Here is a 23,933-nt window from a genome sequence, read left to right as displayed (position 1 = left end):
TTCATTAAACTTCTAACACTCTTGACAATGTTTAATTTGTACTTTCCTTAAAAACCTTGCCATTGCGTTGGGGCACCTGGGTGGCTCAGTCAGTTGAGTGCCCAATTCTTGATTTCAGCTCAGATCATGGTCTCATGGTTTGTGGGTTCAATCCCCACATCGGGCTCTGAGCTGACAGCATGGAGCCTGCTTGGAATGCTCTCTTTCCCTCTCTCCGCCCTTCCCTGGCTCTGGTGCATGCTTGCTCGCTCTCTCTCTCTCTCTCTCAAAAAAACATTAAAAAAGAAGAAGAAGAAAATGAAGGGAAAAAAACCTTGCCGTGACACATATGGGAGAAATCACATGTTCCCACAGGCTGGAAAACTGAGTGCTAAGAGAACCAACCCAATGGAGAAAGAAAAAAGTCCCTGAAGATCCTGGCCACCCCAAATATGGCTCCTGGCTCTCTAGATCTATACATGCCACATGCACAAAGGGATCTCTGCAGACGCTCAGCTGGTAAAAAAATGCATCAGGACTTGCTGACCCTCAAAAAGCATCATCATTTTACATGGCTAAATCTTCCCAAAGATGCTGTAGAAGAGCATGCAGCTCCCCCATCAGTGCAGCAACTACAGGAGAGTTAGAGCAAGATGTCACTGTCAATCTTAAATCAAAATTAACACTCAAACCACACAAATGAAATGTTTGCTCCTTGGCGACAAGCTTCAAAATATTTTTAAAAAGTTTGTTTTAATGTTTATTCATTTTTGAGAGACAGAGAGTGAGCGGGGGAAGGGCAGAGAGAGAGAGAGGGAGACACAGAACTGGAGGCAGGCTCCAGGCTCTGAGCTGTCAGCACAGAGCCTGACGTAGGGCTCAAACTCCCAGATGGCGAGATCATGACCTGAGCTGAAGTCGGATGCTTAACTGAGCCACCCAGGCGCCCCTGGGCTTCAAAATATTTTAATGAAAGTCCCACTTTTCCTTTTTTTTTTCTTTTAATGTTTATTTATTTTTGAAAGAGAGAGAGAGAGAGAGAGAGAGAGAGAGAGAGAGAGCACGCACACAAGTGGGGGAGGGGCAGAGAGAGTGGGAGATAGAATCCGAAGGAGGCTCCAGGCACCAAGCTGTCAGCAGACCGTGAGATCATGACCTGAGCCGAAGTTGGATGCTTAACTGACTGAGCCACCCAGCCACCCCTCCTTTTTTCTTTTCTTTCAGCAGTTGTACTTTAACTTTAGCCCAAAGCTTAACATTAGGAAAAAAGACAAAAGTTAAATAAAATGCAATAGTATACCTAAATTAAAGTTGGAAACATGTACTTTCTGTGTCCAAGGATAGAAAGCAAATTCTGTTTAATTAAAAAGCAGGGGCCCCTGGGTGGCTCAGTTGGTTAGGCATAGCATTCTTGGTTTCGGCTCGGGTCATGATCTCATGATTTGTGGATTCAAGCCCCATGCTGGGCTCTGTGCTGGCAGCACGGAACCTGCTTGGGATTCTTTCTCTCTCCCTTTCTCTCTGCCCCTCCCCTGCTCATACACTCTCTCTCTCTCTCTCTCAAAAAAAAAAAAAAAAAAAAAAAAAATTAAGAAAATTAAAAGTAATAATACTTTTAAAATAAATAAAAAGCAAACATCGGTGCAATCGGGTGACTGTCGGTTAAGCATCCAACCCTTGATTTTGGTTTCAGGTCATGATCTCAGAGTTTGTGAGTTAGAGCCCCATGTTGGGCTTTGTGCAGAGCCTGCTTGGGATTCTCTGTCTCCCTTGCTCTCTGCTCCTCCCCCACTCTCTTGCTCTCAATATAAATAAATAAATATTTTTTTAAAAAGCAAACGTTTATGATTATACACTTTTTTACAGCACTTTGTAGTAATTTCAGTGATTGTCAGTTACTTGCTTTGCAAGCAAAGGAACAAAAATTTGGAGCTAGAAAAGACCTCCCAGAGCGGCTCCCTGCTTCCAGACAGGACAACAGTGGTAAGCAGGCGCTGCTTGGTGGGAGCTGGCAGTCACCTCCACACAAATTCCCTCAGCCGAGGCCGCCTACACGGAGCCTCATCTTTCCCCCACGGGCCCGTTTCCTACTGTGCCGCTCTCTCCCGTGGGTCAGGACAGGTGGAGGGTGTGGAAGGCGCTCAGGAAGGCAGCTCGTTCACATGCCCACAGGCCCGTGCCCCTGCTGGGGCTGCTCGGAATCCAGTGGTGTCAGCACAGGACACACCCACTGTGCGGGGACACAACCAAGTCCGCGGAAGCCGTCGCCACACGCCTCTCAGTGCAGCAAGCAGCGGCCGTCACAGGCAGCAATGGGCTCCGACTCTTTAGGGCCCCGATTCCCCTCCCTATGGTACTAATCATTCAAGGGCCACAACCTGAGTTAGCATCTGGCACCGCGAGAAAACAATCTCTTCCCATCCCTAAAGAAGGAAATAACGAGGGTCCCACTACAGAATCAACTTTAAGCCATGCTCTAGTGTCTCACTACTTACGCAAGTCTGTCATGTCATCTCGGTTACATTTCAAAAAATCAAACATTTTTCCACAAAGTCACTTCAAGGCACAAAGCAGGGGCGTCTGGGTGGCTCAGTCGGTTAAGCATCCAACTCCTGACTTCGGCTCAGGTCATGATTTTGCTGTTGGTGAGATCGAGCCCCCACAGTTCAGGAGACTGAATGGAGCCTGCTTGGGATTCTCTCCCTCCCTCTCTCTGTCAGCCCTACCCCGCTTGTGGTCTCTCTCAAAATAAATAAAACATCAAAAAATAACAATAATAAATGACACAATGCAGTTACCACATGACATTTCAAATGTTAAATCCATTATGTCACAGCCGCAAAGGATTCCACTAAAATCCAAGACTCTCTCCCAGATGGATGCTGATTACGCTAAAGTCTCCTCTAACACTTTCTGAAATGTGCCACCAGAAAGGATCATTTGACAGGGCCTCGACTTTCACATGATGGAATGAAACGTTTCCACTGAAACAGCAACTCCCTTCCAGAGGTGACCGACAGCACACCGGCAGGTGAGTGTCCTGTGGGCTAAGGCTTCGGCCGCCTTGTGTAGACGCGGGGCATCCCGCGTGGTGTCACAGCCACAAAGACAAGGGGAAGCTAGCTGTACAATCAGTCGTTTCTCTCACGAGGTCAAGGCACTGGCCCATGCTCCATTTCTGTACACATCCTGCCCTGCTCCTCGGAGGTTTCTATCCCATTCACGCTTTTTGTTTGCTTTTTAAAACAAAGAAAATGGGTGTTCCCAAATCCACAGATTATATTTTTGTGTTGGATGACTTTTTTCTCCTTTTTAGAGAACGAATATTCTGAGAATTTTTCTTCACTTCGGCTCTTGTCTTTGCACCTCACGCCGGCATGCTGACAAGAGCCCAAATGTGTTCCCCCCGCCCCACGCCCGTTGCTCCGTGAGCGGCGCGGCACGTGCATCTTTGCCGCATCTTCAGGAAACGAGCATCAGCGTTCTGATATACGACTTCGCTGAGCAGGTTTACGTACACCAGCTTCCTAATAGGAAAATGTACCCCCGCACACACCCTGGGAACTAGTCAAGAGCCAATTACACTGCATCACAGACGCGTGCACACATGCGGTTGAACCCCAGGATATGCGGTATTCCAGGCCCGGGCAACAGAGCCAACAGTGAAGTTTCACCTGTTGGTTAAATAATCTTTACATGGGGCACTGAACAGTCAGTTAAGTGTCCCACTTCGGCTCAGGTCACGATCTCACGGTTCGTGACTTCGAGCCCCGCATCAGGCTCTATGCTGACAGCCGGAAGCCTGGAGCCCGCTTCGGATTCTGGGTCTCCCTCTCTCTCTGCTCCTCCCCTGCTCACACCATCTCTCTCTCTCTCTCTCTCTCTCTCTCTCTCTCTCTCAAAAATTAACATTAAAAAACTTTTTTAAAGTAATCTTTATCCTGTTTCCTTCATACAGAATAGATGATCCGGGGCCACTGAAGTCTATACTGATTATACTGATGGGAATCTGAAATCTCAGATGTTCGTGGAAACAAGAAGACATTCGTGGAGCACCCACAGCAACAAGCGTGTGGGTGTGCAGCCCCCAGGAGGTCACCACAGGGGATACCTCATCACCCACCGCTGTCCCCACCTGCACAAAGGGCTGCACAGCTGACTTCAGCGAAAATATTTATAAAGCACATTTGAAAAAGTCGTCTAGAGGGGACACCAGATGGGGAGACGGATGCATGTAGCTGGACGTTTGACTTCGTAGCACATTAGTTTATGGTAAACAATACAGTTTGTGACTTAAAATATTTTTTTATAAAGATACTTAGAAAATATAAATGTTAGAAATCCAAATACTTGAAAGTGAAGCAAAGGTAAAAATATGCCAATTACAACAGATTCGTGTCTCTGTTTTGTTTGGAAAATGCTGTAGTTGTATTTTTATTCTGCTAATAATTATGTCATCATAATTATGTCAAGGTTCACTGGTATTTTATTTTGCTTTTGAAAATCTTATAGCGTGCCGTTAGGGATTAGGTAATAACATCAACATTTTCAAGAAGTTTTACATCAAGTATTTACACAGGTACAGTGCTACCATTTTGGTTAGTCTAAAATAAATTTTGACTAAGTGAAAAAAACAGGAACAAAAACACCCTTCATGAAGATCTCTCTCAGCTTGTGTCCAAACTTTGCAGAAATGCTATCCATCCATCATGTATGTTTCTGCAAGTGCATGGATGTTCAATTCTTTATCCTCTCATCCGGCTAACTGCTCAACATGAAGCCACAAGCAAACTGGAACGCACATCACTGTTACATCACCTGCCAGGACAGGGTGACTGTCATGGCTACTCGGTCCCCCTCAGGCCGGTCGCTGCACAGCATCTGGCTTGAGCTCTGGAGCCATGTCAATTCCCACAGACTCGCACACTAACCGAATAAACACACCACAAAACCATGATTCTGGGGCTTGGTACTGCGGCTCCCACACGACCTCCTGGCCGCACGCTGGAAGACAGGTGAGAGGAAGGCACCAGTTTCACTAACGGCTCTGCTGAAGCAGAACCTGACCCCCCATCACCATTAGGAAAGCTGCAAAGTGTGAGGACGGTACATACGGAGCAGCGTCTCAACGCCCGGACGTCAGAGGCTCACGTGGAGACACCTGCTGGCCAGGCTCCAGGAGGTCCCTCAGAGAACCCCGCAGACAAGCATCACTGCATTTCACCCTCAGGCCACCGCCGTGTGGTGCACTCTGGATGTCCCAACAGGACAGAGGGGTCCACCGAGGCACTCGCGGAAGCACCCAGTGAGCGGCGCGGCCACGGCCCCAAGGCAGACCACACCCTGGTCTCCAACCTTCTAAGTGACACCTCTTCTAAGGTTGAGATGTCTTTTCTATGAAGCAATGGCAGGTAGCGAGCTTCTTTTCCTTCTGATATTCCTACTGAAATGGTTAATTAAGAACAGGCAACACTACAGTAGCCCTCCCCCGCCATCCTTTTTTTCCAACAGACCCATGAAACCCAAATCTACGCTACTGACGAAGGGAGCCACGGAAAGACCAGGCGCAGGAGAGGTATGAGGTCAGACTATGTCAGATGTGGGGAAGTGGGGCCTAAGGGCCCAGGGCTCCACACACGGCTGAGCAGTGCCACCAGAGGCGGTCAGGAAGGGCAGGGCGGGTCAGGAAGAGTCAGACCAGATGCAGGAGGGGGCAAGAATCAGAGACACCCGCCAAACTCTACCCTGGACATCACAGGGCCAGTTGGTATCACTCTCTAAGAAACAGGATAAACCCACACGGACAACAAGCTGGAGGGCCACATCTGGTGTGGACACAGAGATGCCCTGGTGGGTGGGGGTGAGACACACGCTGCAGTCGGGGAAGGGGTCTCGCTGGACACTGGGTCCACTGGATAGTCATCGACACGTGCCAGAAAGCATGAGGCCACAGCACGGTGCGGGTGGACCCTCGGGAACCCACACACAACAGGAGTCAGGGAGGGGACACGGCACATGAGGCACACAGAACCAGGCTGGGGTCCAGGAAGCAAGGCAGGGGTTTGCCAGGGTGAGGAGAGCAGGGGGGCTGAGGGTTGAGTGTTTCATGCCCCCGGGAGGTGAAAACCATTCATTAATTCATGGATGTCAACTGTGTCCTCAGCAGCCTTGAACAAAGGCCAACTGTGGCGGCCCAAATTCAACGCGGGGTTAAGCTGTTGGACACATTACTAGAGACCATCTTCAGGAGACATGTGGGGGAACAGGGAGCTGGGAGGAGGTGGGGAAGACTGGAGCACAAATACAAAGCGAGGTCCACGAGAGCAAAGGGGCGGGTGTGCAGGGCCACAGATGAGAACACAGCACAGACCAGCCTCGGACCGAGCGGAAAAGGGCCATGGCCGTGGGCCTGGCCGGGGGAACGGGCAGCGGGGGCAGCCCCGCATGGGGTGAAGGGCCTGTAAGTGGGGGCAGTAAAACCAGGAGAGCCTGGAAGACAGCAATGCATGTGTACGACACGTTCAGGAGGGAGGGTTACCTGAGGACACCTGCAGTCCAGTTCACACCGGGAACCGTGATTTTCAAATCCGTTTTACAGAGGTATTTTATGTGCAATAAAACCCATCAGCCTCAGGCAGACAGGTCACTGTGTTCTGAGGAAGGCAGACCTCAGTGCCGCCGCCACACAGTTGGAAAGAGAGCCCCTCCACAGCCCCGTGGCCCCCGTGCCCTCACAGCCAGCCCCAGACGGCGACTGCCCTCTGCTTCCTCTCCGAGCGCCACTCTTTCTGGGCTCACGCAGGAGTCTCAGAGAGCTCCTCAGTGTCTGGCATCTGCCATTTCAGTGAAGAGAAGTCTGCTCCTTCCCCACTCCCAGGCCTCCCTGTGTGACTCTTCCACCCACCATTCGCCAGCCGACCGTGGGGTCGGTCTGAGGTCCCGTGGGTCACCTGGCAGGTGCGTGCTCAAAGTTGTAAGAAGCTGCCCGGCCACATCCGGGTGGCCACTTGGCTGTGCTCCCAGCAGTCACCTGGCAGAGCAGTGGCCACAGTGGCGGTCCCACCGCCATCCCCTAATGACGCGGAGGGCCTCTGTGCACCTACTGGACGTTCCAGAAAATGCCTGTTCAAACGTCCCCCCATCTTTTCTGGCTGGGTTGTATCTTCTTACTGTGCTGTCCTTTACAAATTCTGGCCACGGGTTCCTTACCAGAGACACGCTCTGTTCCTTTCCCTCAGCCACTTGCTTTTTATGCACTTCACTAAGAAATCCTTGCCTCAGTCCAGGTCACAAAGGTCTCCTCTTACGTTTCCTCTAGTGTTGATTTTTACTCTGGAGTTGATTTTTATATTCTCTTCACTTTTGCACAGGGATGTCCAGTTACTGAAAACACCAGCCCTTCCCCCTTCCGACCACGTGTCCAGGCCTCCACTGGGCTCTACTGCGCTCTGCTGACCCAGTGACTGGCCCGTGTCAGGACCACACCTCCTGGGTTGGCACAGCCTCACAGGGAGAGGTGAAGCCCTCCAACTCTCTTGTCCCTTCTCAACACTCTTGTGGTTTATTCTAGGTCCTCTGCAGTTCCACGTGAATTTTAAGCTCAGTTTTCAATTTCTACAAAAACACAAGCTTGCTAGGATTCTGATAGGGAAGTAGTAAAATCTAAGTAAGTCTTTGAATCCACGAGCGCAGTGCTTATTTCCGTTTGTTTAGGTCCTTCCCCAGCCGCGACTGTACATTTTCACCGTCAGGTCAGGTGTGGTCTCAGCCAGGGACGGCGCCGCCCACGACTCCCAACGAGGGAGGAGGTGGACACGGAGCCGGAGGCAGGTGGAGCTGCCCAACCAGCTGGCGAGGGCCCACCGGGAGGTTCGGGCTCCCGGGGGAAGGGAGACACCGGCAGGTGAGTGGCGGGCCCCCGGAGGCCCAACAGCGAGTGTCAGCGCGTGAGAACACTACCAGCAGCAGGTGGTGGTAACAGAGGGAGGGGTAGTGAAGTTTAGGAGGGAAGACGGAGCTCTTCTGGGAGGAGACCCAGGGCAGCACTCTGGGCCCAGGAGGCAGAGGATGTGCGGCCAAGTTGTCTGGCTGCCCTTGTGCACTGAGCTCATAAGGGCTCTGCAAGGTAAAGAGGAAGACTGGCAAGGTCCCCCAAGGCTCCCCTAAATGACAGAAAGTGACTCAGTGGAGTCACTAGGAGCAGTGAAAGGTGGTACTGAGATGAATTGAATCTCAAAAGAATTATCAAAGAGCCACATCAAGGAAGTTTTTAAAAGCACAACCCACAGGATGGGAGAAAGTATTTGCAAATCATGTGTCCGATGACACCTGTGTACCCAGAATACAAAAGAAAAAAAAAAAAAGGCACACACACACACACACACACACACACCCCTCTTACAACTCAATAATAAAAAGACAACCCAATTGAAAAATGGACTAAGGACTTGAATAGACATTTATCCAAAGAAGATAACCAAATGGTCAGGGAGCACAGGAAAAGATGTCCAACATCATTACTCATCAGAGAAATGCAAATCAAAACCACATCACACCCACTGGGACAGCTAAAAATAAAAGAGCCAATAACGAGCGTTGGTGAGGATGTGGGGAAATCAGAAACCTCACAGGCCGCTGGGAAGGGAGTGAACGGTGTAGCCACTAACAGAAAGCATCCTGGTCGCGTCTCGAGAAGCTGAGCACAGAGCTCTCACGTAACCAGCAATTCCGGCCCCCAGGCACACACCTGAGAGAAAGGGGAATCGGGTCCAAACAGACGTGTGCACACATGTTCAGAGCAAAGAACTCTGGGTTAAAGTCTATAGATAAAATTTAAGATAAAATGTTCCTGATGTGACCTGACAGGTCATCCTGGTGTCCAGAAGCCTCGGAGAGAGGTAACGTTGGTTGAAGGAAGGCAGGGTATTCGAATCAGAAAGGAGGGCACGCACAGGCTAACGTGGACAGAGTTCCACAAGAGGCGGAAGCAAGCCAGGGAGCTATGGGGGTGTTCCAAGCACCGCGCAGGAAGGGGGGCCTAGAGGACACCAGCACTACCCACTGACCACAATTGGGGTGTGGTGCTGAACACAGAACAGAGGCCCGTCCACGACGGGGGAGACCAACACGTGAGGGGGGTCTGGGGACAGGAAAGGCCAGCACACACTTGCAAAGGGGCTCAACCAAACAGGTGGACAAGGGGCTCCGTGGCAGGAGACACCTGTGGGTCAGAACAACTGATGGGGATAAAAACACCAAATGCGTGAAAATTAACATGAAGTTTAGGAACACAAAAACCACTAAAATAATGGTCCGACTTAAAAACATTTTTAAAATTAAAACAACTAAGTGCTTACTCAAAATAAAACTTCCACCACTTACTAGGACTCAAAATCATACAGCAGTAACAACTCAAAAAGCACATTAAAGAAAGCCCACTCAGCACATGCTTATGGCCAGGGGATACTCCCGCCAGGGCTGACGAACCCGGGCTCCAAAGGCCTCATCCCTGGTTCTGGAATTTTCCATCATATAACATGGCCTCCTACTGTCCTGAACACAAATGAAATATTCTTTACTGACAAATCAAATCTGAGAAACATGATGCCACCTTCCCAGCACCTCTTCTATGGAAACGAAAGAACTGAAAAGGATCCTGCCTAGCTGCTTCACCTCCGCTTTTCTACTGCCCTTGGGAGATTCCAGGTTCTGAGTATGTCCACCACTGCCCTCTCACTGCGGGGAACACAACCCTGATCATCAACACGGCACACAGAGCTCTGCTCCCCTCCCAGCCCGCTGTCTGCAGCTATCACCCTGCAACCGGGTCGTCTGCGCTATGCTGCACCCACAGGCCCACCCCGGGCGTGCTCGCCTAACAACCGGAGCTGTGGACGGGGAGGTCGCAGGGGGAAGGGGAAGACTGTGGTGCTCCACGGCAAGGGGTGCTCCGGGCTCACTAGGCAGCGGGTTCATGTAATGCCCACCCTCTGTGAAGAGCAATCTGGTGGGGATGACCTTGGTGAAATGCTACAGAGCAGGACAAGGAAGGGCAACAAGTGCACCTGGCGACATGAATCAGATGCCTGTGAGAGCTGTGTATACCACAGACTGCTAAAAATCATGAGAAAGGGTTACACACAACAACTAACCAAATTCTCAAGTCACCTGGTTACTTTCACGAGTGGGAGTAAGCATACAGGATACGGACAGCGGGATCCAGCAGCGATGTTCATGAGAAAGGAGACCATCGCATCCCACTTCCCAACATGTGTCGCGGGGCCTAAATGACATCGCAGCACACAGATGTTGTGTGTGTAAAGGACTAACACAAAAAAGCTCTGCGATATGTGAACTCAAAGCAGATGTGCTTGCATTTTAGAATGTGACTTTAAAATGCCTACAACTTACCAAGTCCTTGAAAACTTAACTGCGGCTTGCTTCTCCATCACACCACAAAACCCCCAGCTGATACTCAAAATACACATGATGATAATGCATAAAACCTGACTGGATCCTGACTAAACGAAAACAACAAACAACGCCATAAATGCCTTACAGGAACAGTGGAAAAATTTGAGTATGAACTTAATCCTAAGAGATTAGGGAATTCCTGTTCATGCAGTTGACATGATAATAGTAAGAGAAGTAAGAAAGAGATTGGCCTCAGGGTATCTGGGTGGCTCAGTTAAGCGACTGACTTGGTTTCGGACCAGGTCAGGATCTCACAGTTCAGGTGCTCGAGCCCCACGTCGGGCTCTGCACTATTGACAGCACGAAGCCTGCTGGGGATTCTCTCTCTCTCCCTCTCTCTCTGTCTCTCCCCAACTCACACTTTCTCACTTTCTTTCAAAATAAATAAATAAACTTTAAGATACATTAGCCTTAATTTTAGGTAATTATGATATAAACTGAAGTTTTCACAGGTGAAGTGGCAGGGTATCTGCAACTTCCAAATAGTGGAGTTAAAAAGCAAAGACAGATGTAAATCTACTTCTTGGCGAAATGTTAACTGTAGAACCAATTAGATACATGGATGGACGTTGTCCATCTCAATTTTTTACATACTTAACATTTTTCTTAACACAAAATTAGGAAAGACACACTCTAATGATGTTAGTGACCTGCCAGCAGACTGAGCTGGTTCCCCAATAATCCCACAAACAGTGCTGCCGTCTAACCTCTGACACGTGACCAAGGCCAGCTCGGCCGAGATGCACACATGGTCTGGGGTCCCGGGAGCCTCTCCGCCGCTATCCACAACTGCACGAACCTTGTATTAAGCCAGGCTTCCCTTCGTCTCCACTTACAAAAGCTCCTGTTCGGCAAACCTGAGGAGCACAACACCTAACGCAAGTGCACCTGCCTGCAGGCCATACATCAGCAGTGGGGCCACCCGGACCACAGACCGCAGCACTTCATCCATGAGGACACGGGAAGAGCACTGCGGCCAACAGCAGGAGAAAGCTACTCTCCTTCAAGCACAGAAAAAGCAAGGAAAACAAGTAATTTCTAACAAGAGGAGAAAAACGGACTTTCAGACGGAAGGTGAAAACCCGGGGCCCAAGAACTGTTAGCACAACGAAGAGCGGGGTCCAGGCGGCAAGGAGTCGGAGCAAAGAGGCAATAAAGAGTTTCCCTTGAATGATCAGGTTTCTCCAAAGTTCACTCCAAGTTAAATCACAAAAAGCAATTTGAACCTAAACACGGATGGAGACAGTTTGTGAAGGGAAGGTAATTCTGACAGGAGGCAGAATTTCAAGGGAGCTGTGCCTCCGGGAAGCATGGCAAGTAGCCCCCTTCACTGCAGGAGCCGAGGCCCAGGCTGCCCAGCAGACCTCCCATCGGCACCTGACAGATGGCAGCTGTGGTCACGGTGCCGATCCGCCAGGAAAGGGGACTCTGAGTCCAACTTCCCACGTTAGAGGAGCGGGAAGCACAGCTTTCCCACGCTCATCATGGTCGCAACAGGAAGGCGAGAGAGATAAAAAAGACGAAGCATTCAAAACCAGTACAAAGGGAACACTTCTCTGATGAACTTGGTTGGGTCTCTTCCATCACTCAGAAAACATTAAAGCCTTAATTAGACTTTTACAATTTTAGAATATTATAGAGTTATGAAATTTATCAAAATGTGCTAAGATATGATCCAAGTAACAGGCAACTGTATCACCTGTTGAAAATATTAATGTTTGTAAAACAATATTAAAAACCTATAGCTAAAAGATCTCCGCCTACCTAGGAACACAGTGTGAATTCCTCCAAGAGAATTTTTAAGGTCATTCACAAATTTCCCTAAAGTGTAGGGTTGGGAACAAGATAAGGGAGGCTGTGTGTGTGTGTGTGTTCTAAGGCGGTGCGGACCCGGAAGGGAGGGGATGGGTGCGATCCTAGCTGTGCAGCTGTTTCCTTCAACGATAAAGGAATGTCATTCACATATTAAAATTACAGCAAACTCAAAAGCTGATGACCACCCATGTTGGAGAAGAAATGAACTTGTACCTTAAGTGAGGCTAGAGGATGCTCTGGGCCAAGCAAGCTCCAGTGGAAGGAAGCCAGGTCTTCATCAGGTAGAATGTGATTCCCTGCAACACAGACACGGCACAGTGAGGAACACGGCGTCAGCGACACGGGGCAAGCCGGCAACACCACACGCATCATCATCTGCAGATACCTCTGCAGCTTCACTTCAGACTTTGCGAGGACTTCGCAAGACTGCCTCCTTTGACACGTCACGTAAAACTTCCACAGAAAAACCGAAAATGCTTCTTCATCTTTTACTAGAGAACCACACACAGCAGGCAGATCTCTTGCAGCTGCCGCATGATGTGGACAGGACAGTTCCCACAGCATTCGAGGTGAACAAACTGTACAGAGCCTGAGCCGCTTGGCCGCCAGGTACTCAGGTCGGTCTGACGTTGCGGGGGTTAACGGATACAGCTTTCATCTGCTCGTGAGACCCCAGGCTTCAAACCACACTCTGTCACCTGGGCTCCACAGCAGAGGCAGAGTGCACAGTTACAAAATCGTTCTGAGCTAGGTTAATGATTTGTGCCGCCTCCTCTGGTCACTTCCACCACCACCCGCAAACAGATGACGGAGCACAGCCCACCCTACCACCAGGAATGCCACTCGGCTGGGTGCCCTATCACCAGGGCTAGGTCAAAAACAAGAATCGCATCCAGCTGAGAAACCACATTTTTGGGGAACACTCTCCCTTCACTGTAGTTCTCGAATGCCAGCATACCAACATCATTAGTATGTTACTTCTCTCGGTGATATTTAAAAGTGGTAACTTCCTAAATAATTCTGTGATTTTTTAGATCATGATTTAGTCCCCTCCACACGGAGAAGCCAGATTCATTAACTGGCTGCTAACGGAAAGCAAAACAAGGTGAGTTCTTAATCAATTAACCTTAATATTCTAAACATACAAGTATACAATCCAGGAGTCCTGAACTGCCAGGAATCCAGAGGAGCAGAGTTAAGTCCTACTGTCCTGCTGAGCTTTGCACTGCTTTCCTGTGCTCACACGTGCACAGAACTTTACTGTGAAGTAGGACATGTCTTGGATTTTTGTGAAGCTTCTACTTGAAAAAAAATATGAAGTCAATTCCAACATCAGTAACAGTCTGTTAAAATCTGGGTCACATACTTAACTGAATATTCTACCCAACCTCTACAACAAAACAACTCCTATAGCTGCTCTTCCTGTTACAACAAGGGAAAGGAAATATCCTTTCTCAGTTGAGAACACTGAAACCTTTACACCAAACCTAAACTAAAAATGTTTACCCAATTAAGAGTTTACCTGTTGGGAATGCAAGCTGGTGCAGCCACTCTGGAAACAGGATGGAGGTTCCTCAAAAAACTAAAAATAGAACTACCCTACGACCCAGCAATTGCACTGCTAGGCATTTACCCACGGGATACAGGTGTGCTGTATCGAAGGGACACATGCAACATGTTTATAGCAGCACTATCGACAACAGCCAAAGTATGGAAAGAGCCCAAATGCCCATCGATGCGTGAATGGATAAAGAAGATGTGGTGTGTATATATATATACACACACACACACACATACACACACACACAATGCAGTATTACTCAGCAATCAAAAAGAATGAAACCTTGCCACTTGCAACTACGTGGATGGAACTGGAGGGTATTAAGCTAAGTGAAAGTCATTCAGAGAAAGACAAAAATCATATGACTTCACTCCTATGAGGACTTTAAGAGACAAAACAGATGAACAGAAGGGAAGGGAAACAAAAATAATATAAAAACAGGGAGGGGGACAAAACAGAAGAGACTCATAAATATGGAGAACAAACTGAGGGTTACTAGAGGGGTTGTGGGAGGGGGGATGGGCTAAATGGGTCAGGGGCACTAAGGAATCTACTCCTGAAATCATTGTTGCACTAGATGCTAACTAACTTGGATGTAAATTTTAAAAAATAAAAAATAAAATTAAAAAAAAAAAAGAACTTACCTATAACTTGTCTAAATTTTTTTAACTTATCTAAATTTTTATAGAAACTCCAAGCCCTAAATTCATTATTAGATTATTCAAAATGTTAACTATTGCTTTTCATTTATTTTAAAATTTCACATAATAATTTAGCTAGAAGAATACAGAGCTTAAATTATCTCCACAAAAATATATTCAACGTTTCTTAAATATAATAAATGAATACCTTCCCATATTGCAAATTAGCTAAGGGATTCAATATTCTGGAAGCATACAATTTTCCAACTCATTTAAGTTCAATTAATATGCCGCAGTCATTTTGTATAATATTTAATATAAAGTTTTTCATAATATCCCCATCTACATAATCACTTTTAACATCAGAGAAATACCTTTTGCATTATAATATTTGAAAATATGAAACTATACTTAGAAAATTAGTTTTAATTCTCCAAAATCCCAAGTCAGAAATGGACAGAAAATACCAAGTACTGAAGAGCATATATTTGAGATTAGATTCAAACAAGGACAATTTTCAAAATCAGAATTTTTGACTAATGTGGTTACACACAGTTTGAAATGCTACTCCAAATAATACATGAAAAACTGTGGCTCCTTCAGTGTAATTTTTAATTATGTAAAACCTTTTGGAATGTTTATAAATGTTCTGATACATAGAAATCTAAAAACAGCCCACAGTATAATTGCCGTTTTACACACTCCAGAGAAAACAGAATGCAGAGAACACAGAATGCACAGGAAGATCCCACTAATCTGGAGACCACGTAGCGTTCACACACACCACCTGTGTGTCCCAAGCGGCCCCCTACCTGCCACTGTGGCCCACAGGCCACAGTCACGGGAGGGCCTTGCTCGGAGCACGCCCACCCACACCGTGATCATGATTCTTAGAAAAGCAGCCTCTAGAGCTGGATATTCAAGCAGCTGTAGATATGCACGCTGTACCAGACCAGGATGGACAGAAAAGAAAGAAAAAAACTGCAAACTGCAAACAAAAGTGACAGAGAATATAATACCTATCGGAAAGTCATTTTTACAGGAACAAATGTATCAAATTTTAATCAAAACAAGAGTTCGTCTTTTCTAGGCATCCAGCATGAAGCATTCCTCCAAGGAAGTTTTTAAAGATATTTATACATCTACTTGAAATGTAGGTGTTAGAAACAAGGCAAGATAGCTTATGTCTGTTGTTTCCCTTTCAAAGCAGTAAGCGTCCCCAACATGCAGGAAAGCGACAGCGCTAACTGCACAACGTATTTTCTTCTGAAACAAACATAATTTGTGCCAAAGGGTTAAATGTCTAATTTCCATAGTGAGAATGTGCTTAACATTGGTGATTTTAAAATGTCACTTTCCCCAAAGTATCAGTGAATTTATTCCCAAAATTAGTTGTTCAGCCTGAACAGAACACATAAACAAATATGTATGAACAAAAGAAGCACATTATCAATTGCACCAAAAAATAATACTGAGTAAGGAATACTACTGAGGAGGGGCACATTCCCTGGTTAAGTATAATCCACAACATTCCAACACTGACTTTTTTTTTTTTAAATACCAGTGTGTTCCTAGTGTAGAACCCTATCAAATGAAGCAGTTTTCACACTGCCCACCTACCTAACAGAGCGGCAAAGATAGGGAAACGGTTTGGGTTCAGGTCCAGCTGCTTGGCGACCTCATGCATCAGATACTGGCTCGTGGTGAGACTTTTCCCGTTCCGGCTCAGTTTGAGGGCATGGGCACTGAAATAGTAGGGGATGTTGCACAGCGCGTAATCGGAGTCATAGGCGACCAAGCCGTGGAAGCCGTTTTCTCGACAGAAACCGATCACTTCCTGGTGATGGTCCTCAATGCTCTGAGCCACCTGTGCAAGAGAGAAGAGCACGCGGTCAGATCCGCCCCGCTGCAGCACCCACACAGACTCCCCTGTGCAAAATCTGCAAATCCCAGACACAGAAACACCCAAAAGGGCCAAAGAGTCAAAAAACCACAATAAAGGGCACGGCACGTGGCGCACATGAGAAATCTCTGTGGGAACCATCTCCTGGTCAGTAACCAAAATCCCAGCTAGCCAGCAAATTAATTTTCCGTTTCAAAGATCACCTGCTTCAAAATACACAATGCCAGTTGATTCCCTTTACAGTATTATGAAGGAAAACAGAAAGAGAAAAAAGGGACAGAAGAAGAAAATAAAGAAGTGTCAAAGCAAGAGACAGCGAGAAGCCAGCCAACCTGGGGAAACCAAATAATTTCTTCCAAGTAGGAATAAGTCAAATAGGTCAGAAGGATTTGTCTTTTACACAAAAGCCACATGTTACCCACCACCTACCAATCCACTAGTTATTTACACCCTAAAGCACTTGGCACATGGGGATAGTAGTAAGGGTGAGCATTTACCCCAAACATCACTGTAATGTGGTTACCCCGTGCAAAGGACCAGAGCTGGCAGTGCAGCCCCAGCACAGGACCGCCATGGGAACCAGGGCTAACCTCATTGCCTGCTCAGTGATGAAAACCACAAGCCATGGCTTCTTTCCTTGTACTGGCTCTCTCATTGTGAGTGGTCTGCCCCCCGTATCTCCGGGTCGGCAGCATGCTAAGGGAAGGGCAGTGGCAGTACCAGGAGAAAAGTAAAAGGCTCTGCAAATCTCTCTGCTCCCAAAAACATACCAAAAGGCATTGAAAACCACCTTCCTAAAATATATAAAGTCAAAGACAATCAATTCTCCTGTTTCCCAAACTGATTTAACCAACTGAAATCTGGCAGGGTTTTTTGTTTGTTTGTTTGTTTGTTTCTACAATAGTTAAGGTATTTGAGAAAACAGAATTTTAGGAACGCCTGGGTAGCTCAGTCAGTTAGGCGTCTGACTCTTGATTTCAGCTCAGGTCATGATCTCACAGTTTATGAGTTTGGGCCCCATATCTGGCTTTGTGCCAACAGCATGGAGCCTGCTTAGGATTCTCTCTCTCTCTCTCTCTCTCTCTCTCTCTCTCTCTCTCTCTCTCTCACCCTCCCATGCTTGTGCTCACTCACTCTCACACTCTCTCTCAAAACAAATAAATAAACTTAAAAAAAAAAAAAAAACTACTTTAAAAATGTAAAAAAAAAAAAAAAAAAAGAAAGAAAATAGAATTTTAAACTAAATCCGGTGATACAGCTAACAACGGAAAATTAACTCCCCAAAGAGCCCTAAAGGTGAAAAACATAAATGTAAATTTACTTAAACATAAATTTCTAGAACTATACTGTCCAATGAGTGGCTATACTGAATTAAAATTAAAACTAGATTACCTGCAAACAGTGAGTGCTCACTGGTCACCTGCTGGGTAGGGCCATACAATCTCTCCCATCTCTCACCAAATTTCACAGGACAAGTAGTCACATATTTTGTTGGAAAGTTAGTTATAATGAAATCTCACTCAGAAGCAAGGCATATTGAAAGGAAATATGCATAAAGGAAAAGTAACTTCCTGCATTCTCTTGATAAATATTTTGATAAAAATGTTTTACCTCACAAGAAAAATATAACATACAGTCAATTCACTTGTAGGTCTTAGAAGAACGCAGTTTTGTCCCTTCATCTAACAACAAGGTCTTAGAAGAACGCAGTTTCGTCCCTTCACTAACATGGAAAAGTACAGTTTTAAAAAGTTCTGACATCAGGCCAGCTCCACATCTCCCAGCCCAAGCCTCCAACCCCCATCACTTCAGGACGTAGAACTTTCTAATGACAGCAATGTCCTAAAGGACTTCTAAACCACCAGCAACCCCCGGCTGTCATCCAGGCATCCTTCATCATAAATCTTCACAATCTGCCCAGAAGCCCCAAAACGAGAGGAGATTGTGAGTGGCCACCCCTCGCCCCCCACCCCTCCAAGGAGGTGAAGAGGCAGCGTGGCTGCCTGCTCCAGAGCCGGGCACCCTGTGGACAGGGCACAGAATTACGTGCAGGAGCCGCACACCGTACACTCAATATTGAGTGTCCCGGGACGGAGTTGATGAAACCGCTCTCCCGGGACACTGAGGCAGGGGCAGTGCTCCTGAGTACCCACAGGCCGGTCACAGCCCCCCCGGGAAGGGCAGCAGGGCCAGCCCTGTGCCATCGCCCACACGGGCCCTCCAGGGGGAAGAGCAGGTGCACTGACCGAGGTGAGCACGGGAGACCATGGGAGTAAAACTCAGAGGAAACAACCTGCATTTTTCCGGAGCCATAAAACGTTCGCACTACTTGACCCAGTAACCTTACTCCATGAAAGGGAGCCTAAGAAACCAGTGCACTGGTAACAAGCGTGGGGAGCATAACACGGGTCCAAGGAACAGGCTTCCTCAGGAGAAAGGGACTGAACATCCATGAGCCAGGTCAACAGGGCAGCCCACGGTGCTGGAGGCAAACGTGGGGAAGGCTTCCCACAAGCAAACCGTTCAGAATCAAGCCCCTGTGCAGAGCCACGCAGAGCTGCTTCCGTGGGAAAGCACTGAAGGGAGAAAGCAAATGCCACCAGTTCTGTCGGGATGGTGCAATTATGCTTAATGAAAACTTCCTTAAAAGAAAAAAATTAATAGGAGCCTAGGTGGCTCAGTTGGTTAGGTATCCCACTTCGGCTCAGGTCACGATCCGGCAGTTCATGGGTTCGAGCCCCGCGTCGGGCTCTGTGCTGACAGCTCAGAGCCTAGAGCCTACTTTGGATTCTGTGTCTCCTTCTTTCTCCGTCCCTCCCCTGCTCACACCCTCTCTCTCTCAAAAATAAACATCTTTTTTCTAATTTAATAAATAAATAGCTAGCAAAGAGGATGGCTGGGTAGACAGAGACAATTTACATGCCACTCATTCATGTAAGGAGTGGATATGTTTGTATTAGTGACGTCCTTGCTCACCCCTGAGCCTGCCAGTAAGTGTGTATATTTCAGTGGCCAAAAAACTGGTCAACTTGGGGCACCTGGGTGGCTCATCAATTGGTTGAGCATCCAAGTCTCGGTTTCGGTTCCAGTCATGATCTCACGGTTCATACCGTGCTGTTAGCACAAAGCCTGTTTGGAAGTCTCTCTCTCCCTCTCTCTCTGCCCCTCCCCTGCTCAAGTGCGCGCATGAGTGCTCTCTCTCTCTCTAGCTCTCTCAAAATAAAAAGTTATAAAAAAGGCAAAGTGAATGAGTTCTTGTTAAGTCACTACAACACTAATCTGCAAATCATTAACAATACCTTAATCCTCCCTCAAAGTATACCCAGCATGAGACAAATAGCTGTCCAATAGAATTAACTTCATAAAACAAAAGATGAAGGAACCAAGCCCATGAGCACAGACTTCAAACCTCCAAGCAAGGAGGGCCACCCCGCCCCCCCCCCCCCCGTTCTGCTCATGGTTCCACCTCAGGCACCCTGAGTGCTGGCAAGGGGGACAGAACCAGAACACCTAGGTCCCAGTTCTGGATTGAAGTTCATCTGCCAAGCCAGGAATGTACAATACATAGGTCTTTAAGTTTCCTTCAACTTCCAAAATGCTGGTATTGTCTCCCACCATTAAAACCCACCACGCCTTGGGGCACCTGGGTGGTTCAGTCAGTTAAGCAACTGACTCTTGATTTCAGCTCAGGTCATGATCTCACAGTTAGTGAGTCCAAGCCCCACATCTGTGCTGTCAGCACAGAGCCTGCTTAGGATTCTCTCTGTCCCTCTCTCTCAAAATAAATAAATAAAATAAAACAAAAATAAAATAAAATAATAAACTTTAAAAAATGTCCATCAACTGATGAATGGATAAAGATGTGGTTTGTATATACAATGGGATACTACGTGGCAATGAGAAAGAATGAAATCTGGCCATTTATCGCAACATGGATGGAACTGGAAGGTATTATGCTAAGTGAAATAAGTCAGGCAAAGAAAGACAGATACCATATGTTTTCACTCATATGTGGATCCTGAGAAACTTAACAGAAGACCACAGGGGATGGGAAGGGGGGAAAAAAAGTTACAGAGAGGGAGGGAGGCAAACTATAAGAGACTCTTAAATACTGAGAACAAACTGAGGGTGGATGCGGGGTGGGGCAGAGGGGAAAATGGGTGATGGGCATTGAGGAGGGCACCTGTTGGGATGAGCACTGGGTGTTGTATGGAAACCAATTGGACAATGAATTATATTTAAAAAAAAATACCATGCCTTTAACTGAGGAAAGGCAACATGGCCTCAAGACCACAAGGTGACAGAGACACAATCCTCCCCAACAGGCGAGTGATGAAAGCCTGTTGGGGCCGTACCACAAGAGGACACAGATAAGAGCCAGAGGTCTGGGTGGTGGACACACATGACTCTATGCACTGTCCAACTCATACAACTGCACATCTCACACTGAGAATGAACTTTAACATATGCAAATTAAAACCAGATCAGACAGGACTGACCCCTCTTGGTAATGTGTATCTCGAGGGTGTAGGGGTGCAGGTGACAGCACTGAGACCACTTCATGTGTGGTGGACGAGCCAGGTGTCCCACTGTCAGAGAACGGGGTTACGCTGGGGCAAAGGGAGGAGGCTGGCACAACCCTGTGGTGCCGGCTGAGCCATGGAGACATCCTACGAACTGGTGTGTAGGTGACAACACAGACAGGCAGAGAAATCATCAGACGTAAGTGAGCACATGCACAGCTCCCAGCTGTCAACCAAGGGCTGAAAAGCCACACCTTAGGAGCAAGAACACCCCACCTCCATCTGGTTTCTAAATTCCGTTCACTAAATGGAACCAGGGCCCTTGAGAAAAATGGGTGATGCTGGGGCAGGGAAATCCAAGACAGGCCTGCAGCCACATACCTGTGTACCAGAAAGGAAGGAGGTGCTCAGAAAATGAAGCACACAGGAACCCACCCGAAAGACTCCCAATGGCCAAAGCTGGAACAGCGTGCGCAAGAAAATAAAGAATGTCATGCTGGGTTTTACCCCAAAGTATGAGACAGATACACGGGCCTATAAGAGTCCAAACAAAGGGGAAGAAGATGCCCTACAGAAGAATTCCAGCAATAACGTGAAATCCCTCCCCAGCAGCTGAAGCTCACCCACACCAGCCCCTCAAATAGGGGCTGCCCTAAAAGACCACTTCCGAAGCAGCGAAGCAGCAAACCAGCAAAGAGGATGAAGTGGTGTCCCGGGGCAGAGGCCGGCAGACTCCAGCATGGTACGCTGCGACAAAGAGGCACTGCACCTCTGGGCCCCCCCCCCCCCAAAAAAAAAACACGAGAAAATATCAGGCAGCCCAAACTGGAGGCCAGCCTACAAAACAGCTGCTCACGGATCCAGAGTGCCAAGGTCACCAAAGAAGCAGAGGCTGAGAGCTGTCCTGGCCCACAAGGGCCCGGGGTGACGAGACACTTGAAGGCCACAGGGCACCCCAGATCAGCCCAGAGCCTAAAAGGCCCCAGGTGGAAGGAGGGAAGAGATGGGAACGAAGCACACCCCAGTTCACCGTGCACACCGATGCGAGCTTCTTAGTTTTGACGACTGTGCGTGCTCACAGGCTGTTACCACGCACGGAAGCAAAGGGAAGGATATTCGGGAACTCTCTGTACCATCTTGGCAACTTTTCTATAAACCTAAAATTATTCCACAGTAAGAAGTTTATTTTAAAAAGAAAAAAGTCAACAGTCTACAAGACACCAGCTGGAAGACTATTTTAAGCTACTTCGCCAGGTGAACAAAGCATTAACGGGCATGAACAGCACAGTCAAAGAGCCTATTATGTGAAAACATCTCTCTCCGCAGATGGTGGGGCTTCGGGAAGCAGGAGAGCCCACCACAGGTGAGCCTGGGTCATTACAGACCCACAACCATGTGAACCAAGTCCACTTGCCCAGGGCCCGTGGACAACGCCTCAGGACCCGCATCACAGAGCCTGATCAAAGCGAGGGTGCAGGACTGGGTCAGTGCAAGGGTCTAGGCTGCATCAAAACAGGACTTGAGAAGTAATTATTTAATTAAAGATAGAAATTAAATGCCACACGGGCCTCTGGGCGGCTCAGTCTGTTGAGCGTCCGACTCTTGGTCTCAGCTCAGGTCATGATCCCAGTGTCAGGGGATGGACCCCCACGTCAGACTCCACATTGAGCATGGAGCCTGTTCGGGATTCTCTCTGTCTCTCACTCTCGCTCTCGCTCTCTCTCAAAAATTAAAAAACAATTTTTTTTTACTTAAATGCCAGAGGTTAAGCTTCAGAGAAGCAGGGTCTGATAGGCACTGGCTGTCCTTCTCTTCCAAGCACCTTCTCTCTGGGCCAGCAAACCCTGCGCTCCCGGGCTCGCCTCCCACCTGACCTGCCCATGGACAGCACCTGCTTCTCTGATTCCCTGGCCTCCAGCTCCAGGCGCAAACTGGGCGCAATACAACGAAACTGGTACACCTAGTTCTTAATTCTAATTTTAGAAGTGAGTAAAAATTATCACATACAATACTGGGATAATTATTTCAACTTAACTCCAAGAAACTATAAAGCAAGCTAAAACACAACGCCCTGAGACCTTCCTTCCTACAAGCGAGTGGTAGTAGGGGGTAAAGCCTCCCCTCCCCCAGAGCGAGCCAAACTTGGAATTGTGTATAGCCTCAGTAAGGAAAACCCTGGGTTGGCTCCCCGAGACCACCACCACCTTAAAGGCACTAGGCCTTCACTGACTCGCTGTGGCTGCCACTGCTGGGCAGATGTGGGGTGCACCCCAGAGCCCCTGCACGCACAACTCAAGCACCGGCTCCGGCTCCTGGCTGGGAACCACGTGGGAAGCACAAAGCGCCTCGCCTGCCTCCATGCCCACCTGGTTCCAGAAACACATACCATCGGGGTGGAAGAGCCTCAGCAGCTGGCAAAATGCCCGCCGCTGGTCCCAGTGAGGGACGCTGCACTGAGCCTCGATGCAGCCTCCGACACTTAGCCTGTGTTCCAGCCTCCAAACCCCAGGTGAATCTTCTCATCTCATGCGTGTCATTAAAAAAGGCATGTCCATTAGAACTCTGTATTTTCACAAGAAATGCTTACCAAAAAGTTCCCCAAGCTTACTCTGAGAGTACAGCTACTTATTAATGCTGACAACAGCTATGGGGACGGTCCCGTCAGACGACGAGCTCACACTGCTACATACTCCTAATCTCCAGGGTCAAGGCACTTGGCACAGGAAGGTTTCTGTCTCTGGCGCCAGGTGGGTGAGCCCCACTGCTCTAACACTTCCTGCACTTTCCCTTCCTGATCTGCAAATCATGCCCTCCCTACCTCACAGGGCAGCAGCGACAGTTAATGAGCTACTACCTGTGAACAGCTCAGTCATTCATCAATAAGTGCTGACAAAAGTCCGCTACCATTTGTCTTTAAGAAACTGTGTGAGAAAGGATGGGCTTCTTCACACTTTTCAAACATATGGGACCTGAAACACAGTGAGTTGTCTTAAATAGATCTTCTGATATAAAGAAAAAAAAAATACCGTGTGAGGTCT

General features: G+C 47.8%; 1 protein-coding gene across 2 annotated transcripts in view; it reads right to left on the bottom strand.

Annotated features, from left to right (window-relative positions):
- Positions 1-23,933, bottom strand: part of FAM120A (family with sequence similarity 120A) — a 95,721-nt gene that overhangs the window by 62,181 nt on the left and 9,607 nt on the right. For both annotated transcript variants that reach the window (XM_042964440.1, XM_042964441.1), the window contains exons 2-3: positions 16,090-16,336; positions 12,481-12,563 (exon numbers count right to left, since the gene is read on the bottom strand). In XM_042964440.1, the coding sequence (XP_042820374.1) occupies positions 12,481-12,563; positions 16,090-16,336 (330 nt within the window). The remainder of the gene's footprint in view (positions 1-12,480; positions 12,564-16,089; positions 16,337-23,933) is intronic.

This window comes from Panthera tigris, chromosome D4 (assembly GCF_018350195.1).
Source record: "Panthera tigris isolate Pti1 chromosome D4, P.tigris_Pti1_mat1.1, whole genome shotgun sequence".
NCBI classification, from domain to species: Eukaryota; Metazoa; Chordata; class Mammalia; order Carnivora; family Felidae; genus Panthera; species Panthera tigris.
The sequence above is the reverse complement of the archived record's forward strand: the minus strand, read 5'-3'. Positions and strand labels throughout refer to the sequence as shown.